The sequence below is a fragment of the Trichechus manatus genome, unplaced genomic scaffold (assembly GCF_000243295.1).
Source record: "Trichechus manatus latirostris isolate Lorelei unplaced genomic scaffold, TriManLat1.0 scaffold00187, whole genome shotgun sequence".
Taxonomy (NCBI): Eukaryota; Metazoa; Chordata; class Mammalia; order Sirenia; family Trichechidae; genus Trichechus; species Trichechus manatus.
In genome coordinates this window covers 649,900-675,705 of record NW_004444123.1, presented here as the reverse complement: position 1 = coordinate 675,705, position 25,806 = coordinate 649,900, and the positions used below count along the sequence as shown (strand labels likewise).

The following is a 25,806-nucleotide window of genomic DNA, read 5'->3' as shown; positions in this document are numbered from 1 at the left end:
TCGTAGTACTTGACTTCTCTCAAGTTTGAATAAAGATGCCATTTTTAAAGCTAAAAAAAAAAAAAGTTACCACCGAGTTGATTCTGACTCATGATGACTCCATGTGTGTCAGGGTACAGCTTTGCTCCATATGGTTTTCAGTAGTTGATTTTTCATAAGTAGATCACCAGCGTTTTTTCAGAGGTGCCTCTGGGTGGACTTGAATCTCCAACTTTTTGATTGGCTGCCAAGCACGTTAATCACTTGCGCGATCCAGTGACTCCCTTTTAAATAGTTAATACTTTTAATTCCAAAAGATTTTTTTTAAGCATTTTAGTTTCCCTCTTTGGTCTCAAACACAGCAATGATTGTGAGGATGGCTCAGGACCAGGCCGTGTTTTGTTCTGTTGTTCATAGGGTCGCTAGGAGTCGGAATCAACTGGACGCCACCTAACCACAACAGACTTCCCCCTTACATATTCTGTGGTGCTGTGTTTGTTATTTTTTTTAAAAATGTTTGGTTTGTTTCACGCTTCGCTAGCCCTTGAGGAAATTGAGGTCGTGGATAGAAATGTGGCTGTTAGGTTCCTGATAGTTTGCTCCTTTTGTGTTGTGAGAGTAATACTCTTTCCAGTTTGTCAGCAGAGTGTGGTCTTTACTTTTTATTAGTGCTCTCTGTGCATTACAGGTATGTGGTTTTAATGATTCCTGTGTGAATCGCAGATTATGTAAATCATAATCAGTGTCATCAATAATAAATGATTCGACAGAAGAAAGTACTATGTACAGTGTTTTTAAAGAGTTTATTGGATTCTATGATATAATTCAGATAAAAAATTTCCCTCAGATGTCGCTTTTAGACTACCAAAAATATCAATAAATAGAAATGGGAAAACTGACTTATTACATACCATTTTTCCTACATATTAAAATACTATCAGTTGTTTTAATAATAGCTTTTCAGGGGAAATAAAAGACATTACCACATTAAATACACATGGTCATAAGCTTCATTCCAATTTTAGAAACATGAGAATGTTAGAGGTAGAATCAATAAAATAATAGTATTTAAATAATTTAGTCTTTGTTCTCTGTGTTAGTGTTATAGATATTAAAGTTAGAAGCTTAATTTGTAGTATGAAAATAAAATAATTCTTCATTTACAGATATTTATTGATAGAGATCCAGCGGCGTTTGCACCCATTTTAAATTTTCTTCGGACAAAGGAGCTAGACTTAAGGTAAGAAATGGACCCTTTTAAAGTAAATCCTTATCGATAGGTAAGTGTTTTTTTGGTGTATTTTATGAAGAAACAGTCATTTCTCAAGACTGTTTTTACTTAAAAGTTACCTCAGAACACAACTTTCCTAGATCCAGGCCACTGTAGTCTCTCCTCCTTGAGAACGCCAGCAGCTCCCTAACCAGCTTCCCTGCCCTCACGCTTGCACTCCTCCAACTTGTTTTCCACATGGTAGCCAGAACAGTGTTCTAAAAATAGAAACCTGATCAGGTGACTGCTTTGCGTAAAACCCTTATCTAAAATGTTATTGGCTGATGAATAAGAATTTTGGACGTTATCTTGTTTCTTAAGACTCTGTAACCTGCCCCTGCTTCATTTCTCTCACGCACCCTTTCAGCCCTTTTTGGTCTCAGCTTAAACATAACTTTGTTGGTGGTCTCTTCTTGTTCATCTAATATAGACGTTCATGGTTTCCTATACTGCTGCTCTCCCAGCGTTTGTTACACTTAGGACTTTTTCAGTGTTGTTTTGGGTGCCATCGAGTCGCTTCTGACTCATACTGAGCCCTGGTGGTGCAATGGTAAGTGCTTGGCTGCCAACCCAAAGGATAGTAGTTTGAACCCATCCAGCGGTTCCACGGGAGAAAGATTTCAGCCAAGAAAACCCTATGGGTCAGTTCTGCTTTGTCAGTTGGGGTCACGATGAGTCAGAAGTCAACTCTGTGGCACCTAACAAGTTTTTTAGTGCTCTGTCTTCTCACCAAGGAACCCTGGTGATGTACTGGTTAAATGCTTAGCTGCTAACTGAAAAGTTGGTGGTTTGAACCCGCCAGCCACTCTGGGGGAGAAAGATGTGGCAGCCTGCTTCCATAAAGATTAAAAAAAAAAAAAAAAAAGTTGCCATCTAGTTGATCGCCCCGTAGGGTTTCCTAGATTGTAATCTTTGCAGAAGCAGACTGCCACGTCTTTCTCCCACGGAGCTGCTAGTAGGTTTGAACTACCAAACGTTTGGTTAGCCGAGCAGTTAGCCACTGCTAGGCTTGGAAACCCTATGGGGCAGTTCTGCTGTCTCCTGTAGGGTCGCTATGAGTGAGAATTGACTTGATGGCAATGAATTTGGTTCGGTGTTTTTTTTTTTAATCTTCTCACTAGACTTTAAGCTCCAAAAGAGCGAGTACTGTTTCCTCTATATCCCCGTGATCTGTCGTTACGCTTGATGCATAGTGGACACTTGCTACTGGTTCTTTTGTTTTTGTTTGTTTGTTTTTTATTGTACTTTAGATCAAGGTTTACAGAACAAACTAGCTTCTCATCAAACAGTTAGTACACATTGTTTTATGACATTGGTTGACAACCCTGCAACACGTCAACACTCTGCCTTCTTGACCTTGGGTTCCCTATTACCAGCTTTCCTGTCCCTTCCTGCCTTCTAGCCCTTGTCCCTGGGCTGTTGTGCTCCTTTAGTCTTGTTTTGTTTTATGGGCCCGTCTCATCTTTGGCTGAAGGGTGAACCTGAGGAATGACTTCATTCCTGAGCTAAAAGGGTGTCTGGGGATGGTACTCTTGGGGTTTCTCCAGTCTCCGTCAGGCCAGTAAGTCTGGTCTTTTTTTGTGAGTTAGAATTTTGTTCTACATTTTTCTCCAGCTCTGTCTGGGACCCTCTATTGTGATCTCTGTCAGAGCAGTCAGTAGTGGTAGCCAGGCACCATCTAGTTGCACTGGACTCAGTCTGGTGGAGGCCATGGTAGATGTGGTCCATTAGTCCTTTGGACTAATCTTTTCGTTGTATCTTTCGTTTTCTTCATTCTTCCTTGCTCCAAAAGGGGTGAGACCAGTGGAGTATCTTAGATGGCCGCTCACAGGCTTTTAAGATCCCAGACGCTACTCACGAAAGTAGAATGTAGAACATTTTCTTTATAAACACTGTTATGCCAGTTGAGCTCAATGTTTCCCGAGACCATGGTCCCCACAGCCCTCAGCCCAGCAGTTAGGTCCCTCAGGGAGTTTGGATGTGTCTGTGGAGCTTCCATGACCTTGCCTTGTACAAGTTGTGCTGGCTTCCCCAGTATTGTGCACTGTCTTACCCTTCACCCAAGTTTTGATAAATGCACGACCGTTTAAACTATTTCTTAAATTTGCTGTCTTAAATTACAGTCTTGATTCCTATCAGGAAGCTTTAGTTAATTGTTTTAATTGTCCTTTTTATCTTATATATTCCTGATGAACTTTCACTAAGATTCGATTAATATTTTTTTTTAGATAAAACTTAAAAAATCTGGCTGCTTATTTGAGCTGCTTTTTAATAATAATATATGATTTTTGGCTTACCTTTACTAGCTTCCTGAGGGCAGAGATTTTTTTGTTTTCGCCCCTGCTATATTTGCAGTACTAAAACAGTGCATATAGTAGGTGCTCAGTATTTCTGAGCATATTTATTGTGTAAATGAAAGAATTTGTTGGGGCCTTTTTTGTTTGCTCTTTCGCCTGATATTAGGTGGAGGTAGGAATTACATTACTGACTACTAATTTCTTGGGTAAAATAATTTGATCCGTATCATTTGATTAAAGAAACCTAAATTTACTTCTAGAAGGTCAGTATCCTTGTGACTAATGCATAGCTAGATCACCCATGAAAGGCAGAATGAGTTTACATATCCGTGTTTACTGACTGCTTTTATTACAAATTGCTGCCTTCCTTCACTTAAAAGAGGCCTAGATGTTTTTAAATTCTGAACAGTCCCGTCCAAAAGAAAAGGGGAAGAAATGTAAACAAACAAACAAAAATACTGTGTTCTAATTCTGGTTCTTGCACAGAACTTCTGTAGTGCCCTCCTACCACACTATTGTAATTACCGTATTTGTTTGCCTGTCCTCCCCAGGCGCCTGGAACTCAAGAACTGTTGATTGTGTCCTGAGCCGCCTTATAATTAGCCAGTACTGCTGTGCTGTTGGCATAAACGCTTTTGAAGCAGAGTAAAAAATAAAAATAACCATTCTTGTGTTAAACTAGTCACAACCAGTTCTACAAATATAAGCAATTTAATATTGGGTTGTATGTGTTTACTGAACCCAGGGAATATCTTTAAAGAAACCTAAAATGAATCGTTAGTATTTTAAACTCTTATTCTTCCGTCCTTTTCACTTTTTATTTTCACATTACATACACATACTGCTGTATAGTAGTACCGTGTTCATCTGGGTGACATAGCCTTCCTAAAGGCGGTCTTTTTTTCCTCCTGTTTTCTATTTCACTTTTATCTTTGGTTTCTGATGAGAAGAGAGCCATGCATCTGAATTTATTCATTAAACAAATATTTATCACATAATTACTAGCACCCTGTTAGACACTGTGAGGTGTACAGAAATAGATCAGAAGTAGATCATGCTTTCAAGCTTTCAAGGAGCTTACGTTATAGTTGGAGACGTTAAAATATGTACAAAAATAATTATGATCAAGTTTAAAAACAGTTAATGCCATAAAATAATTTCTACCCAGTTGTTTGCCTTATCAGATACTTCTCAATACTTTACTTGTACTAACCCTATAAAAGCCCTAATGTCTTGGTCACATGGTTCATCTATAGATTAATAATTTTTAAGTAGTTAAGAGAGTATTTTTGTTTACAGGCAGTTTTTATTTAGACTTTTTCCAAACGATTAGAATATTAGAAATAAAGAACATTATGAAGTAAAAAATAAGTTTTAAAGCCTTATGACTTTTTCACGTTAGTACTCTTTTCTTTTGCTACAAGGATCCGTATCGCCGGTGTTGGAGAATTTGAACTGTTTGTTTGTTTCTTTGTAGGGGAGTGAGTATTAATGTTCTCAGGCATGAGGCAGAATTTTACGGAATTACTCCATTAGGTACGTGTTCTCCTGATACTTTCTGTTTCTTATTTGACATTTTGTGAACTAAACTTGCACAAATGAAATGTGTTTTATAACAGGTCCTAATTTTTGATGGAGTAGTTCAGTGCTTAGTTTTGTGGATTTTCACATTAAAAACATTAAAAAGATGTTGTCAACTCTGAGTTAACATAAATATTTTCCTTTTCTTTCCTTATTCTCTTTAACTGTTTTCCTGTTTGCGTATACTCTTGACACGTTTGCTTTGAAATGTTTTTAGTAAGAAGGCTTCTCTTATGTGAAGAGCTGGAGCGCTCATCTTGTGGCAGCGTCCTGTTTCACGGCTACTTGCCTCCGCCAGGTACTTCTGCTTTGTTCTGTTTAGTCTTTTTAAAAGTACAAACAGAAGTAGAAAAACTATTCTTTGGTGCTTGAGTTCCTCTTTTACAAATCTAGTAGTAATGATGGGAACTTTGTTGTCAACAGAAACTAAGTCACACTATATGTTAAAAAAGGGATTTGGCATACTTTTTCTGTAAAGAGCCAGATATTTTGGGGGCCACAAGTTCTTTGTGTAAACTACTCAGCTCTGTCATAGACACTACATAAACGAATAGGCGTGGCTGTGTCCGGTACAGCTTTATTTATAAAAACAGCCGTTGGGCAGGATTTGGCCGTGTCCGTGGTTTGCCGACCCCTGTGGTAGAGTATTGGTTGTCAGATTCCTTTTTGTGGCGCTCCCGGGGTTCAGCAGAAACGTGTCAGCTACAGGACAAGGCAGGCGAGGCTCGTGCCATCTGGGCCCTTCCTCTGTGTTACGCTGGGCTTCTGAACAAGATTCCACGTCAGGGAAGTTCTCCCTGCCAAGTAAAAGAAAGCTCTTAAACTAGTGCACAGTACACAGCATGTAGTACCTGTTCCATCAGTGGAAGGACTGACAGACCGACCCAGTGACTTAATGATTGGTTTTGGAATCTAGGACAGTGACTCTTATAGATTCCTGAGTCAGGAGAATTCTCAGGATCAGCACAAAGCTCTGTCCTTTGAGATGGAGGTCAGACCTACGTCCACTCTCCAGCTTCTTCACCATTTCTGACACCCGCTCTTCCCCCAAGAGCACTCTATTTTTCTGCTATGTTTGATAATCTGTTGCAGTGATGACACAGAACTCACAGACCATCCTCGTAGTTACGTGGTTTTATAGAGAAGTAACAGGTAACAGCTTAGGATCAGGATTAACTTGGAATTATCAGGAACAACTCAGGATCAGGATCAAGAAGCACAGAGGCCAAGTTTGGAAGGCTCCCCCGAGGCAGTGTAGGATAGCTCTCTCAACTGCTCTTGGCCGTGCGAGCAGGCAAGCTCTTGTCTCAGCCATGTACGCCCTCTTGGCCATGTAGGCCTCCTCTGCCTTGCCCTCCTCGCTGCTGACTGGCCCAGCTCATAGCCAGTGAAGCAGCTTACTCAGCTGCTATTCTCTTAGTAGCAGCTTTCTGCCATCTCTGTTGGCTATGCTGAGGGGCCCCTCCTGGGCCTCTTGCTGCCAGCTCTGCTACTGCCCCTTCCACACCTCTTGCCATCTTCAACATTAAATCGTTTGACCTGTATTACAGCTCTTTTAGGGGGTTCCTCGCCTCCTCTCTCTCTCTGTGCTGCTCATCTCTTCTGGACTCTCTCCTTGCCTCTAAAAACCTGTGGGGTTGGCTGCTTATATAAGCAAACTCCTTGTCAGTTTCAAGGCATGGCTCTTCTAGCAAAACCACCAACCAGCCAATCCCCTCGGTGGACTGCAGGTCACTCAGTCCTATTGGATGGTTTTATGCACCACTATTTGCATAGTAAATTAACCATTCCCTGCAAGGTCTATAAAATAGACCAGTCATGGCGTAGACTACAGCCCAGGCCAGAAAAAAAATAGTATCAAACTATCAGATTGTTTACAGCTTACCCAGGAGATGTCAGTCAACCTAGACAAGAGTAACAAACTCTGGGATTGAAAACAACATGGGAATCCTCTCCCCTACCTCTCTGCCTGCCCAGTTGCTTCTCCAAAGACTAGGGCAATGGTAACTCCTCGGGGCTTAGGGGGAAATCTCGCAAGCGGTTTTTCCACAGAGCCAAGGTAAAAGGCCACATAAAGGGACTCATTTCACCACACGTTTGTTTCAGAGAATTAGAGCTAGGTAAAAATGGAGCCTAGTACAATAAATCTTAGTCTTAATTATCATAAGTAATATGGTAAATATCAGAAATCTGTTGAATTTTTCGTTTTGTTTTTTTATGGTGATTATTTGTAGTAACGTGCTGTATTGGTAGGTATATTTTGGCTAATGAAGTCCCTGTTTGTATATTACACAGTTGGAATTTTATTCTTTTATTTTTGGTAGGTTAACTTAGAAAAAAATTGGTCTTACTCTTCCCCTTTAATAGGTATTCCTAGCCGTAAAATAAATAGCACAGCGAGATCCTCTGCTGATTGTAGAAATGGACTGAATTCTGCAGAAGGTGAAGCTCGGGGAAATGGTGCCCAGCCTGCTCTGTCTGGAGCTGGAGAAGAGACTGCTAGGCTCGGTGAGCACTGACGACATAAATGGATAAAGAAAAATATGTGTGTTTTTAGTTATGGGGGTATTGGGTAATTAAATAAAAGAAGTGATCTTTGCCTTTTATTTTTTTTTAAATCTAGATTATCATTTATAACTTGAAAAGTCTCATGTAACATGTAATTTTTTTTATTTAAAATGCATGTGATCTTTCTTCTGTTTGCTCTGAATCTGAATCATTTTTTTCTCTAAAAAGCCAGATGGTAAATGTTGTGGACTTTGTGGGCCGTATAGCCTCTGTCACAACCACGCAGATGTGCCATTATATCACAAAAGCAGGCGTGGACAGTATATAAACAAGTGAGCAGGGCTGTATTCCAAGAAGACTTAATTTACTACAGTAGGTAGGAGGTTGGAATTGGCCCATGGGCTGCAGTTTGCCCATCCTGGCTTTAGAACATAAATCGTCTCTCTTTCTAAAATCAGCAGGATCTCCTGTGGGTCCACGAAAGGTGCTAATAGTAGCTGGCCATCACAACTGGATCGCAGCTGCCTATGCCCATTTTGCTGTGTGCTACAGGTATGTATGCTAGTAATGGCTTGATTTTTATTTTTGGGAGGAGGGGGTTTGTTTTTGGGCAGTTCTGCTCTGACACATACGGTCACTATGAGTCAAAATCAACTCGACAGCACCTAACAAACAAAACAAGTTTTTAAGTAATTCTGATTTTATATTTTTAGATTGAAGAATTATTTCTTTTAGTCATCAGGGTTTTTCCCTACATATTTTAACCATTTTTGTATGTCCTAATTAGATTTGGAAATCCTGGTGGCATAGTGGTTAAGAGTTTGGCTGCTAACCAAAAGGTCGGCAGTTCGAATCCACCAGGCGCTCCTTGGAAACCCTATGGGGGCAGTTCTACTCTGCCCTGTAGGGTTGCTATGAGTCGGGATCGACTCGACATCAGTGGGTTTGGTTTGGTTTTTAGTTAGATTTAGTTTGTTTTTGTTTTCACAGCTGATTAGGTAAATACTGCTGATAGCCTTAATATGTCATAAATGTTTCCCAGACAGTGTAAACTGTGGTATAACTGAGATGTCTTGAGGTTATTCCTTATTTTTTATCTAGCTTCTGAATCAGTCCGTTGTTGTATTAAATGGCTCCAGATGGGATTATTAGTGGGAGTTACGTGACTTTCTGTCTGTAACGGTCGGTCTTCTGTGCTCTAGGGCTTGGCAGAGTAAGACTCTACGTTGGTCACTTCTTAATGAGTTAAATTCTGTAATTGTTATAATCACTTTCAAATATGGTGTTCTGATTCTTTTACTCTTTTTGGCATCTATTTTACAATACCTTGATTGCTGTAGATAAAAGTAATCTAAAAGCATGATTTATGCAGAGTATTAGATCACATCATATTATTATTTATATTGCTAAATTAACGATCACTAGAGTACATCATTCACACCATTAATTCAGCAGCTCTTTGTGAACTCTATAATGGACCTGGTGTGTGCGCACATCCACAAGGTAGTATGTTGGTACTGTCCTGAAGCACTGACAACCCCAGTCTTAGGGTCCCTGTAAAAGCATCTAGATTTCATTCCTCAGTGTGAGGTTTTATAGTCTACTAAGTAATTATCTCTATTTGTTTATCTCAACTCACGAATCCCATCTGGTGGCTGAAGGGGGTAATTACAAACTATACAGTGCTTAGGAAAAATTGATAGTTTTCTCTGTATTGCCTTAAAGTTTAAGTAAGCAAATTGTTAATTCTTCAAATTAATATGAAGGCTGAATTGTGTATTTTTACAAATTAGAGTTGTATTACTTTAGCACGTGTCTTCAAACTAAAACGGAGCTAAAGTGTTTCCACTTAGGTCTTTTGGTCGCTGTGATTTTTGAATGCTTAAGTATGATTTTGCAGTGACCATGACAGATAGCATGTAGAAGAACACTTCTTAATTTCTTCATGTTATTTTTATTTTTTTTTTTAGGTAGGACAGAGAGAAGCTTTATAACTTTGTTACATCATTTGTTTAGTGGAGCTTCAAAAGCAGATATCCCGTAGTTAGAGTTCAAGTCATTCATTGCGATAATTTCACAACTGTTCAGGTTCTGAATATTTAGAAGACTTGTTGTAGAATCACATAGAATACATGTCTAAAAGACTTAAATTCAGGTAGGACAGACAAGTATACATTTAAAGGGTGTTTTTCAGAGAAGTTAAATACTAAAGAATACATATGTATTCAATCCACTGCAAATCTGAACCCTGGTAAGCCCCTTTTTAACGGGAAATGACTAGTCCCATAAGATTTTGCCTTTAGATCTGTAAAACCCAGTCCTCAGAGAAGGCTTTGTAAAGCTCCACCCATTCTTGTGACTGTGCCAAGATGCTGGGATGCGACTGGTACACCAGATCACCCCCTTGGTTTGCCCGGATAGCCTGTCAACTGCAGGACCTAATCCCAGTGGATTGAGAGCAGGTAGCTTCAGTATAATCCCCAGATGCTGATTTTTGTTGGCTTATTTCTATGCATAGAAAACGACAGTGGTACTTTTTGTGGAGAAAAGTGAAAGATACTTATTTTTTTTTAAGCTTTTAAAAAATTTTTAAGTTTGGAGACCTTTTCTAAACTTTGTTGCAGAAGTATAGAACTCAAATCTCCTTTTAAGTGGTTTATAATACCCTGTGGAGCCGTGGTGGTGCAGTGATTAAGAACTCGGCTGCTCACCAAAAGCTTGGCAGTTGGAATCCACCAGCCACTCCTTGGAAACCCTGTGGGGCAGTTCTGCTCTGTCCTTTAGGGTCGCTATGAGTCGGGATCGACTCCACGGCGTTGGGTTTGGTTTTGGTTTTGTATGTCCTGTGTTATGTAAGTGTAAGGTACCTCAGTCAGAAATAATATTCTGCTTTGTAGATGACATATATTAACAAAATCTTATATTTAATAAATGGTAGGTAGTAGCTGTGGTTAATTTTTTTTTTTTTTGGCATATTTATTTGTATTGTTTGCTTAATTGCTGCTGGGTCTAGCTTACGCATCTGTTTTTTCTTAACAGAATCAAAGAGTCTTCAGGATGGCAACAAGTGTTTACAAGTCCGTATTTGGATTGGACTATTGAACGAGTGGCTTTAAATGCAAAAGTGGTTGGAGGTCCACATGGAGACAAAGATAAAATGGTTGCTGTAGCCTCAGAGAGCAGCATCATCCTGTGGAGTGTTCAAGATGGAGGAAGTGGAAGTGAAATAGGTAAGAATTGTTTCTGCTGCGTTTTGCTGGTGTATATAATATCCTACAGTTTAAAAGAGCTTGCCCATAAATATCAAAACTAACCTGGGCTGTTCGTTAGCTGCCAGACCTTCTTTCTAGGTTCTGATAAAAATAAGACCACTCATTGTGAGGGGAGTGATACGGTAAAGAGGGGGAGAAACATCGATATTTCAGTAGCGAGTCTTTTCACCAGCTGGCTCCAGCTGAAACCTGGCTGTGCTCTGAGAATGTTGCTTTCTCCTGAACCCAGCCCAGTGCTGGCTGTGTTCTCTCTGTCCCTCTCCTACCACTGGTCCTGAAGGTATGGTACACCCAAACTCAGTGGTTTGCCAGGAGGACTGACAGGACTCAGAGAGGTGCTTTTGGCTGTGGTTTATTACAGTGAGAGGATGCAAAGCAGAATGAACGCAGAGAACAGGTGCCTGGGGCAAAGTCCAGATGATGCGGGGCACAGGTTTCCAAAGAGTCCCCTCCTAGTGGAGTCACACAGAACCCACTTAGTTCTTCCAGCAGTGAATTTTTACAACACCTGTGGAAAGTCCCTAATATCTGCCAACTCATTAGAGATTTTCGTTGGGGGCTGATCACACAGACCTCTGCCTAGCACACACCAGGATTCTGGGTGCCCGGAAGGAAGGCAGGTGTTTGCATAAGCCACATTGTTGGCACAAATAACTTAGGCACAGCGAGCTATTCTTACCTGTAGAGAATGGAGGGAACCTACCTGAAATCTGCATTCTCAGACGCCAGCCAGAGTCAGCCTTGCAAGCTGACTTTTCAAAGAGTAGCAGTCTCTGGCCTGCTATGTTAGTTTTCTGCACAATATCCAGCTGTCATCTTGATGTTTCAATTGAGATGTCTAAGAGACGTCTCAAACTTAATGTAAGTAAAATAGGAAGCCTCATCTCTTTTTAAACTGGTAGTTCAGTAGTCTTTGCCGTGTCAGTAAATGGCAACTCTGTTGTTTCAGTTTCCAGTCCTGAAACCTTGTAGCCATCCTTTTCCACACACGTCCACAGTGTCAGCAGGATGTGTCGGTTCTTCTTATTCATCCCATCAGTGTTGATCCTTTTGCTGTCCATCAAACAGATCAGGCATGTTTCAGCCTCAGGGCCTTTGCACTTGCCGATTCCTTGTGTACAGCGTTCTTCCCTCAGATATGTTCTTGTTTCACTCTTCACTTCCTTCAGACTTCACAGCTCACCTTAGCAGCGAGGCCTTTCCCGACTCACTTTGTATGAAAACAGCTGTCACCATCCCCAGCTCTCCCGAGCTTTCTTCCCTGCTCTTTTTTCTCTATAACATCTGTCATCATCCGCGGTACATTATCGTCTGTTTGTTGTCTGCTTCCTGCCACTAAATTTTTGTTTTGCTTTGTTTTTTCCTTTATTACTGCATGACCAGTGGTTAGAACAGGGCCAGGCATGGAGTAGGTGCTCAAAAAACATGTGTTCATTGAATGAAGCAGTCGGTTAATTGATGTACTCTCAATATTACCCTGGTATGAGAGAGGATTGGGAACTGTGCTTGTTCCAAGAGAAGCTAAATAATGCCATTTTAATGTTAATGTCTGTCTACTTTGTATACTGATATACTGACTGGCATCTTATAGATTTTATGTGTATCTGATTTTTCTGAGGAGCCCTGGTGTCATAGTGGTTAAGCACTAGACAGCTAACCGAAAGGTTGGCCGTTTGAGTCCACCAGTGGCTCTGCGGGAGAAAGATGTGACAGTCTGCTTCCATAAAGATTTACAGCCTTGGAAACCCTATAGGGCAGTTCTACTCTGTCCTGTAGGATGGCTCTGAGTCGGAATCGACTTAATGACGGTGAGGTTTTTTTTTTTTTTTTTTTTTTTTGGTTTATCAGCTTCTACGAGGAAATTTATCCCAATTCTGTATATAGTCTAGTGTTGGAAAGTCTCAGGGTATTCTACATCATCCAGATTTTATAATTTACATCATACTGTCTCCTACCAACCTGTAAATGTACAGATTGTCTCAATTCTAAGCAGATACACAAATCAAAATGCCAGAATCTTTACAATTAACAGAAAAATCCTGTTAACTCCCATTTTTTCCTGAGTTGAAGGAGCTTGCTGTTAGCCTGAAATTATGAGCTTGCTTAAATTAGGAAACAAAATTGTATTAATATAAGACTCATTTGGTATGATTGTCAGAACGTTAAGGTTTTTTTTTAAATTTTAGATATTTAATTTCAGTTATTTTACCTTTGAAATAATGTTTGATGTATTTTTTAATAATATTGATCTAGAGTAGTTATTTTTATGCAGATAACTTGTGCCTTCTGCGTTTGTTTGCTGACCATGCTCCCCCCACCATGAGGTATTTTCATAGTTGCTGCCATGATGCCAGTTTTGTTTTTACATGTTGCTGTGAAGAAAAATTAGCATAGCGTGCTTGCAAGGATGCCTTGCAGGGGTGGGGGTGGGGTGCACGGCCAGCAAACAAACACAGAAGGTGCGCGTTATTTGCGTAAAAATACGGTCTGCAGTCGTGCGTCACTTAACATAATATGTTCTGTGAAATAGGACATCATGTGATTTGGATGTTGTTCCGACACCGTATTACAGGCAGGTAGTCCCCAGGTTATGAACGTCCAGCTTATGGACAACTTGTACTTAAGAGCAGACTGCATAAAGCCTATTATATTAAAAATTTGAGTTAAATACACCTGGCAGCTCAGTCGATTGTATACGAGACGTGAGATAACACGTGTTGCGTGTGGGAAGCTGTTGTATAGGCTGTATCCTGTGACGTCCGCTGTGTCCTGTTCTCTTAGCGGGATTTCTGAGCTCTGTTGTAACCTTATGGGACCACAACATGTATGTGGTTGGACATTTTCCTATAAACAGCTTTTTTTTAATTTTCTTAAAGGCTTTACTGGGTTTTTTTCTCAGATAATGTGTTTTTTAGTGACAATTTGGAAACCATCATATATTGTTTATATATATACATATATAAACTAGAATGGGATTAATTACATGAAGTAGATTTTTCTTGTGATGGGGAGTAACTCTTTAACAAAACACATAGCACTTATTTTATTCAAGGAAACTTTCTAAGCCCTTCACAAATATTAAGTCATTAAATCCTTAAAATAACTCTGTGAGGTTGGAATTTTTTTATTCCCCTTTTATGGATGAGGACACTGTAGCATAAAGAGATTAAGTTTCTTAGTCAGGGTCATACAAGGTAGAAATGGCTAAGCTAGGAATCAGACCCAGTCTATGTTCTTGACTATCATGGAGCATGCACGTTATTTATAGATGAGAAAATGCACGCATTTAAAGTGTATAGTTCAGTGAGTTTTGACAAAAGATATAGAGTATTTCTATCATCTTATAGTGTTTTTCTTACGTTCATTTATAATGAGTCCCCTTTGACACCCCCAGCTTGAAGTGACTGCTGTTCTACTTTTGTAACTGTAAAACCAAAGAAAAAACCAAACTTGTTGCCGTTGAGTCAATTGTGACTCATAGCGACCCTAAAGGACAGAGTAGAACCACATCGGGTCTCCAAGGAGCACCTGGAGGATTCAAACTGCCGACCTTTTGGTTAGCAGCTGTAGCTCTTAACCACTGCACCACCAGGGTAGTTAATTGCATTTCCTTTATGATTAATGATACTAAGTATCTTTTCATGTGCTTATTGGCCATCTGTATATTTTCTTTTGAGAAGTGTCTCTCTAAATTATTTGTCCCCTTTTTATGAAGTCATCATCCTATTACTGGTTTGTAAGATTCGTTCATACATTCTAGGTTAGTAATGAACAGCTGGGGACAGTTTTGGCCTTCGGGATATTTGGCACTGTCTGGAGATATTTTTGGTTGACATAACTGACGGAGAACTGCTCCTAGCATCTAGTGGGTACAGGCCTGGCTGGGATGCTGTTAAACACCCTGCAGTGCACAACACAGCCCCTCACAGTAAAGAGTTTGGGTCCCAGAATGTCAGTAGTGCTGAGGTTGAGAAGCTGTGTTCTAGATACAGATTTTTTGCCAGATAGATGTATTGTGGATATTTTCTTCCAGACTATGATTTGCCTTTTATTTTCTTTTTAAATTTTTTTTTTATTGTACTTTAGGTGAAGGTTTACAGAACAAATAGTTTCTCATTACACAGTACGCAGATTGTTTTACGACATTGGTTAACAACCCCACAACATGTCAACACTCTCCCTCCTTGACCTTGGAGGACCTTTTTTCTTTTTTGGTGAAAACATGCATAGCCAAAGATACACCATTTCAAAAGTTTCTATACATGTACAATTCAGTGACATTGATTACGTTCTTCCAGTTGTGCTGCTATTCTCACTATCCTTTCCCAAATTGTTCCATCACTGTTGTCTTCAACTCACTGCCCCCTAGGCTTCCCATCAAACCTTTTGAGTTGCTGTTGTCAATTTGATCTCAACATAAATAATCATATTATTATTTTTTTTTGTACTTTAGATAAAGATTTACAGAACAGAATAGTTTCTCATTAAATAGTTAGTACACGTATTGCCCTGTGACAATGGTTAAGAACCCCATGACCCGTCAACGCTGTCCTTTCTCAACCCTGGGTTCCCTTTCACCAGCTTTCCTGTCCCCTCCTGCCTTCTAGTCCGTGTCCTTGGACTGCTGTGCCTCATTAGTCCCATTTTGTTTTATGGGGCTGTCCAATCCCTGGCTGAACGGTGAACCTCGGGAGTGACTTCACCACTGAGCTAAAAGAGTGTCCGGGGCCATACTCTTGGGGTTTCTCCAGTCTCTGTCAGGCCAGTAAATCTGGTCTTTTTTTGTGTGTTAGAATTTTGTTCTACATCCTTCTCCAGCTCTGTCCAGAACCCTCTGTTGTGATCCCGGTCAGAGCAGTCAGTGGTGGTAGCTGGGTACCGTCTAGCTTTACTGGACTCAGTCTGGTGGAGGGCTTGGTAGCCATGGTCCATTAGTCCTTTGGACTAATCTTTTCCTTGTATCCTGTTCTCTTCATTCTCCCTTGCTCCCGAAGGGGTGAGACCAGTGGAGTATCTTAGGTGGCTGCTCACAGGCTTTTAAGACCCCAGACACTACTCACCAAGGTAGAATGCAGAACATTGTCTTTATAAACTGTGTTATGCCAATTGAGGTAGATGTTCCTGGAGACCATGGTCCCCACAGCCCTCCATCCAGCAGTTTAGTTCCTCAGGGAGTTTGCATGTGTCTGTGGAGCTTCCATGACCTTTACTGGTACAAGTTGTACTGGCTTCCCTAGTATTGTGTACTGTTTTACCCTTCACCAAAGTTACCACTTATCTATTGTCTATTTAGTATTCCCCCCCACCCCCCATCCCTTGTAACCATAAAGATTGTTACTTTTTGTTTGTAAACTTTTTCATGAGTTTTTACAGTAGAGGTCTCATACAATATTTGTCCTTTTGTGATTGACTTATTTCACTCAGCATAATGTCCTCCAGTTTCATCCATGTTATGAGATGCTTCACAGATTCATCATTGTTCTTTATCCTTGCATAATACTCCATTGTGTGTATGTATCATAGTTTGTTTATCCATTCATCTGTTGATAGGCATCTAGGTTGTTTCTGTCTTTTTGCTATTGTGAGACAGTGCTGCAGTGAACATAGGTGTGCATATGTCTATTTGTGTGACGGCTCTTATTTCTCTAGGATGTGTTCTGACGGCTCTTATTTCTCTAGGATGTATTTCTAGGAGTGGGATCGCTGGATTGTATGGTGTTTCTATTTGTAGCTTTCCAAGGAAGCGCCATATCATTTTCCAAAATGCTTGTGTCATCATGCATTCCCACCAACAGTGCATAAGAGTTCCGATCTCCCCGCAGCCCCTCCAGCATTTGTTATTTCCAGTGATTTTGATTCGTGCCAGTAATGCTGGGGTGAGATGGTGTCTCATTGTGGTTTTAATTTGCATTTCTCTAATGGCTAGTGATCGCGAGCATTTCCTCATGTGTCTGTTGGCTGCTTGAATGTCTTCTTTGGTGAAGTGTCTATTCATTTCCTTTGCCCATTTTTTAATTGGATTATTTGTTTTCTTGTTGTAGAGGTGTTGGATATTCTTGTAGATTATAGAGATTAGACCTTTGTCTGACTTGTAATGTCCAAAAATTTTTTCCCAGTCTGTAGGTTGTCTTTTTACTCTTTTGGTGAAGTCTTTTGTAGAGCATAGGTGTTTGCCTTTTATTTTCTTTTGAAGAGTAGAGGTTATATTGAGGAAATCTGATGTAACCATTTTTCTTTTATTGCTTATGCTCTTTGTGACCTATCTTAGAAATCTTTGCCTACCCCAGGGTTGCAAAAACGTTCTCATATGCTTTCTTCTGGAAGTTTTTTTTTTTTAAAAGTTTGGGTTTTACATATAGGTACTGATCCATTTTTAGTAAAATATTGTATACAGTGTGAGGTGTAAGGGTCATGGTTCATTTTTCCCATAGGGATATCCAGTTCTTCCACCCATTTCTTGACAAGACCGTCCTTTCCTTCATTGAATTACCCTGGTTCCTTTGTCAAAACTGATAGACTGTTCAGCTGTAGATCGTAGGACTCACTGTTGTGTTCCATTGATCTGTATGTCTGTCTGTCCTTCTGACCAGTACCAACACTGTCAGTTTTCATAGGAAGTCTTGAAATCAGTCCCCTACCGTTTTCTCTCTTTCAAAATTTAGTTAACTTCCAAGTTCTTTGTATTTTCATATAAATTTGAAAATCAACTTGTCAATTTCTATTAGAAAGCCTGCTGGGATTTATTGTCTTTAAATCGATTTGGGAAGAATTGACATCTTAACACTAATGAGTATTCCAGTCCATGAACATGGTATATATATCTCTGTGTGTTTTAAGTCATCCTTAATTTTCCCTAGCGTTGTTTTGTAGTTTTCAGGATACAGAGCTTGCATATATGTTGTTAACTTTCTCCATAATTATTTTATGTTTCTGATGCTATTGTAAATGTAACCCCCCTCATTTTCTCTTCAGATATTTCTTCTGCCCCATTCCCTTCCTTCTCTTCTCTCTTTCTCTCTCTTCCCTCCATCCCCCCTCCTCTTCCTCCTTTTGAGAGTCAGTTACATGAGAGACCACTTTATATTGGCCCAGAGGTCTTTGAAGCACTTTAAAATTTATTTTCCCTTCATTCTTAGGTTTAGATAAATTTAAATAAATTTTATTGGTCTATCAATCTGCATTTAAGCCTACTTAGTCCATTGTTCATTTCAGTTATTGGACTTTTAAGCTCTAGAGTTGGCCTTTTGATTCCATTTTATTGTTTGTGTTTCTCTGCTGAGATTTCTCATCTTTTCACACATTACGTCCCCCTTTTTGTTAAGTCTAACATACTCATAATAGCTCTTTCAAAGTTTTTGTCTGATATTCCAATATTGGGTCCTCTCGTCTTTTTATTTTAGATCACATTTTCCTGCTTCTTCACGCATCTAGAAATTTTTGATACATGATGGGCATGTGCGTGATGCATTACAGAAGGTATGGATTATGTTGTCTTCGTTTGAAAGATGTGAGTCCTGTTCTGGCAGGCATTTACGTTACCGGAGTATCTTCTTGATCCTGTTAGGCTTGTTTTTAAGCTTTGTTAAAGGAGCCTCTTTCAGCTTTGTTTTTAGTTTTAGGGCGTGCTCCTGCTCGAGGTTGTGGTCCTTTTTCCTAAAGGTTGGCTTTTCTGGAGTCTCTGCTGAATGCCTGAGGTGCTTAGCAGGGTCTCTCCACTCTCAGTGGCCGGAGATACAGCGTCTGCATATTGACCTCTGTATCTCCACTCAGCTCTCAGTCCTCAGCAGTCTCTCTTGGTCCTTGGGGATTCCCACTCTGCCCTGGTGCACTCTGGCCTCAGCCAAGGCCCTAGGGGAACTCCCTGTTCAACGTAAGCCCTCCACTCCCACCCCAGCACAGTCTCGTCTTTCCTTGGACCTTGCCCGTGAAGTCCAGCTACCTGAGCAGCTTCAGACTGTGTCTCCTCAGTTCAGGGAAACCATCCCTTTTCACTTGGGCTTCGTCTGCTTTTCTTTCAGTAGCCCTTAGGCCAAAAGCCAGGGTGAATGTGGCACTTCCTTGTAGTCCTCCCGTCTCTCTGCTGCCTCTTGTCCAGAGTCTGAAAACAGATGCTTTATTTTGTCCAGTTTGTTGTTGTTGTTTTACAGTGAGGAATAGTCTCACCCTGGTAACTCCATCCTGGCTGGCAGAGGAAGTCTCCCAGTAACAACTTCAGGGAATAAAAATGTAACATTCCAATATTTGAATTATAATACACGGGTAATTATACAGACAGGAACCCAATTGTGATTTTTTTTCTCTCTTTTTTAAATTATCACTTGTAACAGCAGTAAGTAAAGGAGGTTTAACGCCTTGCTTCACTTTCAAAGGCTGGTGTGGGAGGTAGCTGTGCTATGGGACAGTCCAGTAACAACTCATTCACATCCTGTAAAAGAAACCATTTGTTGTTTCAGACCCTCTCCAGACCCTGACACCGCCATCCAGAGAATGTTGTTAGGGCTGGCGTGTCAGTGACAGAGCTCCCTCGGAGGGAGGCTGCACCCCCTTCAGTAGGACTTGTATGAGACACTGCTGCTGGATTGCTACTCCGAGCAGTAGTTTACTGAGGGGGCCTCTTGAGGCAGGAGCTTGTCGTGACTTACACTGCTGCCTCCCCTGTGGACGGCCCTCAAGATTGTGCAGCCTGAGCAGGAGGAGCGTTTTAATTTCCTGAGACCATTCGGAGTGTCTTCCCGGATATCCCAGAACCTTGCCCTCCTCTAGAGTAATCGGTGTCGGTTTGTCTTCCCTTTTTTATTATTTTTGCCCTTTTCATAGCCCATAGTACTGGAATGTAGTCAGCTTCACACGGTCTGAAAAGTGTTTGGTATCAGAGTTACAGTTCTGTTACATAAGAACCCGTAAAATTGTACGCAGTGTGAAAGGATGACTTTCTGCTCTTCATTAACTCTGGTCAGGGGCTTAGCTTTTTGTGTGTGTTGGGTTTTATTTTGCTCTGGTGATTTTTTTTGGTTGACAGGTTGGGTTGAGATGGTATATTTACATGTATGAATGCATAAATATGTATTTATACACGTGAATAAAAACGTACATGTCGAAGGCGTTCCGTGGGAATACTTAACCTGTGTTTTGTTGGTTTTGTCTAGTGTACAGCATCTTTCTTCCTGCTAGATGCCTGGGTTTTTCAGGCTTGGTTAAGAGTTTTCAAGGTGTTTATGACCAGTGATCTTGTGCTGCACGTAATACAGCTCTGAATAGAAACAGAAAGACCCGGCACTGGTGTAAAACTCAGAAGAAATCAAAAGCCAGTATCTTTTCTGGCTTACACTTTTCATAGTGCCGTGATTGCATTTGGTTGGTTTGTTCTGCCCTATGAGTTCTTCACAGTCTTGTGCGTCTTTTTTTTCTCAGCTTGATGCTGAGAAAATTGTTCACAGTGGCACATAATAGGTACTCTTTTCTCTTTCTTCATTTAATAAATAAACGGATACCTGAAACAGCTGAGCAGTATTGTATAGGTGAGGCTTATTTTCCCACATTGTTAGGCAGAAATTTCCAATAAGGTTCTTTTCAAAGAACTAAGATAATACTATTTAAGTGCCAAAATTGAATTCTAACATTTTAAAGCTAAATGTGATCTTTGAGACATTTAGCTAGCCCTGTTTTGTAGGCAAGATAAGTAAGAACCAGAAAAGTGGCAAAGAAAGGTGCTTTCAGAACCAGAATTTCAACTCAGATTGTCCTGACGCCTGGTGCACTACTCTGCTAACGAAAAAAAAAAAAAAAAACACAGGTATATAGTTAGTGTTGGTTGCTGTTGAGTAGATTTCTACTCAAGCTTTATATAGATGGATATACGTATGTATGTATATAATAGTGTTTCGCTGCCGTTGAGTCAGCCCCAACGTATGGTGAGCCCACGCACGGTGGAACGAAATGCTGCCTAGTCCTGCACCATCGCCGTGATTGGTTGCAGATTGGACAGTGTTCCGTTGTGATCCATAGGGTTTTCATCGGCTGATTTCAGAAGTAGATCGCCAGTCCTTTCTTCCTAGTCTGTCCTAGTCTGGAAACTCTGTTGAAACCTCTTATGCATCCGAGAGTCATATACCACCACACCAAGGTGAGCCTAGAATTCTCTGCTTTAGATATTCTTGGGTCTTTCGGCTGTTTATATTTGCTGCTTACAACCTCTCCCACCTGCACCACCACTTCCCTTTTCCCAGATTCCCTGGACCTGTCCATTCCCCATGTCCCAATCTGATGAACTCCTGTTTGCCTTTTAAAATTCCAACTCAGATGGCTTCTTTCCCCAAAAATATTTTCAGACCCTTTTCACTACCCCCACTTACCAAAAAACTCCAAACCCGTTGCTGTTGAGTCAGTTCCGACTCATAGTGACCGCAGAGGATGACAGAGTAGAACTGCCCCATAGGTTTCCGAGGCTGTAAATCTTTATGGAAGTAGACTGCCACGTCTTTCTCCTGCAGAGCAGCTGGTGGGTTTGAACTGTCGACCTTTCGGTTGGTGACTGAGCACTTAACCACTGCACCACCAGGGCCCCTTTCACCCCGTTTGCTCCTCTGGATATTACTCTACACTGTGCAGCCTTCCATTATTGTTTACATTATAATTGGTTGTTTGTATTTTTTTTTTTCTACTAGATTGTAAGTTCCTGGTAGGAGCCTGTGTTCGTTTTTTTTTTTTTTTAAATCCCCAGTGCCTTTGAATGAATTAAATTTAAATTTGCACTACTAGGAACCCAGGTATTTAAAATAAACCCAGAGTAAAGGCCTGAATGTTTGTTCTGAGTGTGGTGTGACTGCTTCCTGCTGTTTTTTTTCCCCCCTTACTTCCCAGTTCCTAGGCATGTTCTGCATAGGTGAGGTTGCCGAGTCTATGTCTTCAGATCAGTGGGTCCCAGTATCAGGTCCGTGGACCCAGCTGCATCTAAACACATCTGAATCTCTTATGGGTTTTATAAAAATGCAAATTCTGATTTACGGGGTCTGGCATGGGATCCAGAAACTTTTTCTTTTTTTGAATGTATATATTTTTCACTTTAAATCTGCCAGATTATTTTTATAAGCAGCTGGGCTTGGGAACCTGGGTTTCAGATAACTGAGGTATTATATCAGTGTGAGATTACTTGGGGCTGACTCTTAACTGCTTTAAGAGTTCTGAAAACTGCTGAAGAGCTTGAATGTTTCTTATTTCTGGTCCCCAAAGCATCTAGCACGTAATTTCTACAGATCAGAATAGGTTTCAGTTAGTTCCGTTTAAGATGTTTTCCGTCTGGGTTTTGATTAAGTTTGACATGGTGACTGAGTAACCTTGTATTTTTTGTTGCTGTTTAAGGGGTGTTCAGCCTTGGCGTTCCCGTGGATGCTCTGTTCTTCATTGGTAACCAGTTGGTGGCCACCAGCCACACGGGGAAGGTCGGGGTGTGGAATGCCGTCACTCAGCACTGGCAGGTTAGTTTTAGCAAAGCACGTTACAGAAATGAAAACATTCCTGAAACTCGTATTGAGTATACTTCTCTTTAGTTGTATGGAATTCGTATGTTACTTCTTTTGATTTTCTATAATATTGAATATATTTAGTCGTAAATTTGTTTCTAGATATATATTTGACCATGTTTTCAAGAATTTTAAGTTTTTCTGAAAAATGAGTGAGTTTTAAATTCTGGTTTGTATTTCTCAAGTTCCACGTTACTTGAAAGAAAGCTAGTCGAGGCAAACTTCATTTGTTAGTGGAAGCCCAGATCTGTTCAGAGGGGATAGCAAGCCAAATGATCTCAAGAGTACTTGAAGAGGAAGGAGATAAGACTCTTAAAAAGAGGTTGACACCTGATCCTGAAGGAAAGGGGAGAAAGTAAAGGACGTTAAGCAGGGGAGTGACAAGATGGGATTCGTGTTTTAGAAAGCTAACAGTGGTAGCTGATGGCGGTCAGCATAGTGATGATGGGCCAAGGCATGTGGGAAGGGATTGATCCAGTTGGATGTAAAGTTCAGGTCAAGGGGGTTTGATCAGAATTCTTTAACTGGTGACAGTTCTATAAAGAGGATGTGAGTTTGAATGATTTGTGGAAGCTCTGCTCTCAGCTGGGTTCCTTGGCCAATTACATCAATGCTGAGCTTTTAGTGGCCGGGGGAGCTGTAGTGTGTGTGCCATAAAACTGCTAAAGTAAATTTTGTTTCCAAAGGAACATGCTTCTTTATGACCTTCTTTGTTTTTTAATAACATCTTTGAAACTACGTATAAAATTTTTAATATCTTCGGAAATCTTGAGAACTAGACTCACTTCCTCAAAATGGATAATTATTCTTAAGCTTTTAGTCCCATAGATAACCTGATGCTTCTTGTTTGGGATATGCATGAATTGAAAACGGTATCTGACAAAGTGGGTTTGTTACTACATTTCAGGAAGACCCTGGGAAAGTTGAGCATCCATGCAGCACATGAGTCTTACAGCGCAGCTAGATGGATTTCCTGTAGTGCAGGGCAGCGATAGTGTGCCATGAAGTCTCAGCAGACAGTTCTGACCCAAAGGGCTGCCTGCTGTGATGCTGGTTGAGTAGGTTCTCATTTGGCCTTCAGCAACCGTTCTGCCCGTGAATAACACAGGAAGTACACAGGACGGCCCTGTAGTTTTTAGAATCAAAATTGATTGCAGATGTTTGAGTCGGAGAAGTCACAAAGCAGTGTGCATGTGTGTGCGTGTGTGCGTCCGCGTGTGTGCGCGTGCTTATGGGTGCGTCTGCGCGTCTGCGTGTGTGCGCGTGCCTGTGTGTGCGTGTGCGCATCTGCGTGTGCGCGTGCCTGTGTGCACGTGCGCGTCTGCATGTGCGCGCGTGCCTGTGTGCGTGTGCGCGTCCACGTGTGTGCGCGTGCCTGTGTGTGCGTGTGCGCATCTGCGTGTGCGCGTGCCTGTGTGCGTGTGCGCGTCTGCGTGTGCGCGCGTGCCTGTGTGCGTGTGCGCATCCGCGTGTGTGCGCGTGCTTATGGGTGCGTCTGCGCGTCTGCGTGTGTGCGCGTGCCTGTGTGTGCGTGTGCGCATCTGCGTGTGCGCGTGCCTGTGTGCACGTGCGCGTCTGCATGTGCGCGCGTGCCTGTGTGCGTGTGCGCGTCCACGTGTGTGCGCGTGCCTGTGTGCGCGCATGTGCGCGTCCGCGCGTGCCTGTGTGTGTGCGTGTGCACATCCGCGTGTGTGTGCGCATGCGTGTGTGCGTGCATGGGTGTGGAAGCCTAAAAGCTGTCGTAAAGTTTTGTTGGTACAGCAGTTTCTCTCAGGACAGCTTCAATAAAATGTTAATGAAACTTTTGAAAAAACATTGTATGTGATTTGGGTAAGAAAAAAAGAAAAGATCTCTTTATGTTCACTTTCTTCATTAATCCCCCCACAAAATTATGTCTCGAAAGAAGGTTAACAATAAAGAATTAGTGTTGTCAGGTAGGTAGCCTAGGTGGAGTTAATGGCAGAATAGCAACTTCTAGGCAGTACTTCCCAAGTTTAAATTTAGACTTACGTTAGAAACTCCGTTAGTGCTCAGAACTAGGAACAGGAGTGAGATACTTTATTTTTGTATCAAAACAGAAGAGACAGTTTTGGAAGTTAGTATTGAAATTCATTATGTATTCTGATGACTAAAGGTTGGAGCACACACCCTGAGTTCCTTCTGAGGATGAGAGAGCTTTAGCCAGGGTTACCATCTGAGTCACATCCTAGCCTCCAAGTGAGCAGTGGGGCTGAGCTGGAGGAGGAAGTATTGGCTCTGGGAACGGACTCAGAGTGAAGTGTTACGGTCTGATGGGCTAGGCTGGACAAGAATTGGGAAGGCTTATTCCACTCTCTTCTTTCCAGGTGTGAGGCGCCTATAGCATGATGTCAGAAGCAGGGTTGTTTTTGTGTGTGTGTGTGTGTGAGATAGATTTGCACATAGGAGTAGAGATAGGGTGGACATTGGAATCCTGGGTCCAAAATTAGTTGAGGAGAGGACTAACATTTGGATATCTACGATGTGCTGGCCACTGTCCTAAGTATGTTTTATTTGCTTCCTTAGGATTTATACTAACATAGCAGAATTAGCTGATAGCCCCTCTCTGCTACTGACACGGACATACTGGATAAAAATATTAAAACAATTGTCTTTATTAACTATTAAATTATATTTTTGTGTATTTATTTATACCCACATACATGCATACCACGTGTATCAAGGTAAAGGCTCTGGGACCACGGGGGGTTTTAGGAAGAACAAGAAGCATAGCTTCATGGGACACTGGAAACTGGGGGGGCGGCAAGCCAAACCTGGAAACTGTAAAGGTTGGCCTCAGCATATAAGAAGAAGGCTGGGAAATTTCTGCCCAATAATCTTGCGTCAGGATAGCGTGGCTTTTGTTTTGTATCTTGAATCTGGAGCAGTGCGGAGTGGGGGGAAGCTATCCATGAGAAATTGAAACCACAGTATTTAAATTAGGAGTAAAAGGATATAAATTGGGAGTACAAAGGCATACCTTCGTGGTATGGGAACTCCAGTTGTGTTGTTGTTAGGTGCTGTCGAGTCCGTTTCGACCCATAGTGACCCTGTGTGCAACAGAACAAAACACTGCCTGGTCCTGCACCATCCTCAGAATCGTTGGTATGCCTAAACTCATTGTTGCAGCCACTGTGTCAGTCCATCTCGTTGAGGGTCTTCCTCTTTTTCACTGACCCTCCATCAAGCATGATGTCCCTCTCCAGGGAGTGATTCCTCCTGACAACATGTCCAAAGTATGTGAGACATAGTCTCACCATCACTTCTCCCAAGACAGATTTGTTCGTTCTTTTGGTAGTCCATGGTATACTCAGTGTTCTTCTCCAACACCACAGTTCAGAGGCATTAGTTCTTCTTCGGTC

General features: G+C 41.2%; 1 protein-coding gene across 4 annotated transcripts in view; it reads left to right on the top strand.

Annotated features, from left to right (window-relative positions):
- The window catches only part of KCTD3 (potassium channel tetramerization domain containing 3), a 66,578-nt gene that overhangs the window by 8,568 nt on the left and 32,204 nt on the right, over positions 1-25,806 (top strand). For 2 of the 4 annotated variants that reach the window (XM_023741701.1, XM_023741703.1), the window contains exons 4-10: positions 1,146-1,219; positions 5,024-5,082; positions 5,345-5,425; positions 7,495-7,635; positions 8,094-8,187; positions 10,675-10,865; positions 22,266-22,381. In XM_023741701.1, coding sequence (XP_023597469.1) covers positions 1,146-1,219; positions 5,024-5,082; positions 5,345-5,425; positions 7,495-7,635; positions 8,094-8,187; positions 10,675-10,865; positions 22,266-22,381 — 756 coding nt within the window. The remainder of the gene's footprint in view (positions 1-1,145; positions 1,220-5,023; positions 5,083-5,344; positions 5,426-7,494; positions 7,636-8,093; positions 8,188-10,674; positions 10,866-22,265; positions 22,382-25,806) is intronic. The other 2 variants (XM_004387516.2, XM_023741702.1) reach the window with 2 other exon arrangements.